Source organism: Pogonomyrmex barbatus, unplaced genomic scaffold (genome assembly GCF_055798465.1).
Source record: "Pogonomyrmex barbatus isolate J1 unplaced genomic scaffold, ASM5579846v1 scaffold2, whole genome shotgun sequence".
Classification (NCBI taxonomy): Eukaryota; Metazoa; Arthropoda; class Insecta; order Hymenoptera; family Formicidae; genus Pogonomyrmex; species Pogonomyrmex barbatus.
In genome coordinates this window covers 24,605,122-24,607,607 of record NW_028297116.1, presented here as the reverse complement: position 1 = coordinate 24,607,607, position 2,486 = coordinate 24,605,122, and the positions used below count along the sequence as shown (strand labels likewise).

Genomic DNA, 2,486 nt, shown 5'->3' with positions numbered 1-2,486 from the left:
CAGTCCAGCATCCTCTTAAGGAGAGTTACGGAAGAGTCGCAGTATTGACAGGAGAGATTGTATTGATATCTATAACGCAGTGTATTATTGAAGTTTATTCTTTTGTAAACTCTTTATTCATTTCTGCATGCTGCATGAATATGCATGAGCCATACGAGAGAAATTGAATGCGTTCGTATGTCGCGAATGCAACAGTATATTCTTTTCACATATTCATTGCATAGCATTGTGGATATGATCTAGTCGACACAAAAAAGGCATATGATGATCTATATATATAGATCATCATGTTTTTATTTATATCTATAACCATTTTTACATTAATTATAATTATTTAGCATTGAAATCTTTCGTTTCTTTGCGTCTCCTTCCTTTAAATTGTTTATTTTCAAACGTTCAAATCTATCGGGATTTTTTTACCATATGATAAAAAATTATTAAGCCACGTTATATGAAAATTCAGGATTACAAAAATAAAATAAGTCTAATTATAAAATACATATATTTTATTCTTCATCTCTATTAAACTTTAATTTTTATACAATATCTATATAATTTCATTTCATAATGCATTAATCTATTGAAAGAAAAAAAATTCTCACTATGATAACAATGGACAATAGTAAAGTTAATAAGTATTAGCGCTGTGCTAAGTAACACTTATTAACAATAAACTAAGTTAAATTTAAAGACATATGATTATGTATCGTTTACAGCGCTTATTCTCATTAGCCTTACTATTGTCCATTGTTTTCAAATAATTATGTTAAATCATTCTATTTGATTTATTAAATTTATTATTGATTATTGAATTTATTACTGAATGTTAATTAAATGACATATATTAAAGATAGAATGATTTGTTTTTTCAAAATTATTATAAAATACGAAAAAGGTATATTATCTAAATTTTGAAGTAAGAAACGATTTCACGTCATCGTTTTTCCGCTTTATTCTTAGTTTCTCTTTTTTTCTTCTTCTTGACCTTTTTTTGTTTTAATTTTTTCTTGTCCAAAGGAATTATATTATATTTTAATCATTATATTATATTTCAGGACAATCATCAATAGACGGAATATCAATATGCTTAGATGATTTCTGAGACGAGCGCTCTTGATGGATGAGAAAATCTGTGTTGTCGGCTTGAGGAAGCATGTTGAGTATGATCGGTGCACTTTTTGGCTCGCTAGGCACTTTCTTCAGACTTCCATCTGTGACAAACGTTATCAAACAATTAGATTAAACCAATAATAAATAATATAATTATTTATATTAAAGAATTATAATTAGAGTAACGATGCTTGGGATTCTTTTAAGTTAAGCGTTTTAATATATTGGCTAATAACATTGTTTAACAAAAAATAAATCTTTTTGAATAAAGCTAGTCATTTTTCTTTGAATGTTAAACCAAATACAAATTTGATTTCTACATTGCTTCATTACATCATAGTTTTGAAAAATTTGCTCAAGTTAAAAAAAAAGTTTTCATATATTCTGTTTTCACATATTCTATCATATTGTTATTACATTGTAATATATATATATATATATATATATACATATATATATATATATATAATATATTGTAATATATATATATATATATACATATATAATATATTGTAATATATATATATATATATACATATATATATATATATATATATATGTAAATATATATATATATATATACATATATATATATATATGTATATATATATATATATATATTTACTTATTCGTGTTCTTTTTAGAGGTATGAGCATCGCCAAGTGTTTTTACATAAAAATATTTTTTATTTAAGTAAAATTTTATCATCTATTTTGTTATTGTTACTTTTTAATTCTTTGTGATAAAAACATAGCTTGAGTAAAGAGCGATTTTGGTCTTAAATGGATAGAAAGATACATATAATTTGATTATAATATTTTTAAATTACAGATATTACTACTTGGGTTTTATTTTTTTTAAATAGTAGTATATCAAGTCTTTTATATAATTGAAATACATAATTTGATTAAGGTGGACTTGTAGCTCAATGTTTATAGGACTATAATTTGGCACCAATTATTGATATCAAATCTTTTATACAAATTTTATATATTATTACAATCATTTCAGTTGGCAATGTGGAAACAAAATCTTCTTTTTTTAAGAATTAAGGCTAGTATCATTTGGATCTGAATAAGAAGATTCTTCATTAAAAATTTTTTTAAAGAATTAAGATTACTACCACGTGGGTTGGAGTAAAAAGAATCTTCAATGAAGATACAGAGATACGTATCACTTAGATTCTATTTTTTTAAAATAAAAGATATCGTCAATAGATTGTATTTTTTAACTTGGTACAATAGTTTCTTTTTTTTTAAGCGTCCATTATATTTGAATACACCCTTTTTTTACCTTTTTTCAAAAAGGTAATTTTATACTGATTTTGTAGTATTAACCATTTTGCTGTGTTCGAAAAGCGCATCTATAGTCGATAC

General features: G+C 23.9%; 1 protein-coding gene across 6 annotated transcripts in view; it reads right to left on the bottom strand.

Moving 5' to 3' along the window:
• Nucleotides 1-488: 488 nt before the first annotated feature.
• LOC105429627 (Inwardly rectifying potassium channel 2) overlaps nt 489-2,486 on the bottom strand; it is a 241,099-nt gene continuing 239,101 nt past the window's right edge. For all 6 annotated transcript variants that reach the window (XM_089076427.1, XM_089076432.1, XM_089076429.1 and 3 more), the window contains one exon: nt 489-1,211. In XM_089076427.1, coding sequence (XP_088932553.1) covers nt 1,045-1,211 — 167 coding nt within the window. In that variant the 3' untranslated portion in view covers nt 489-1,044. The remainder of the gene's footprint in view (nt 1,212-2,486) is intronic.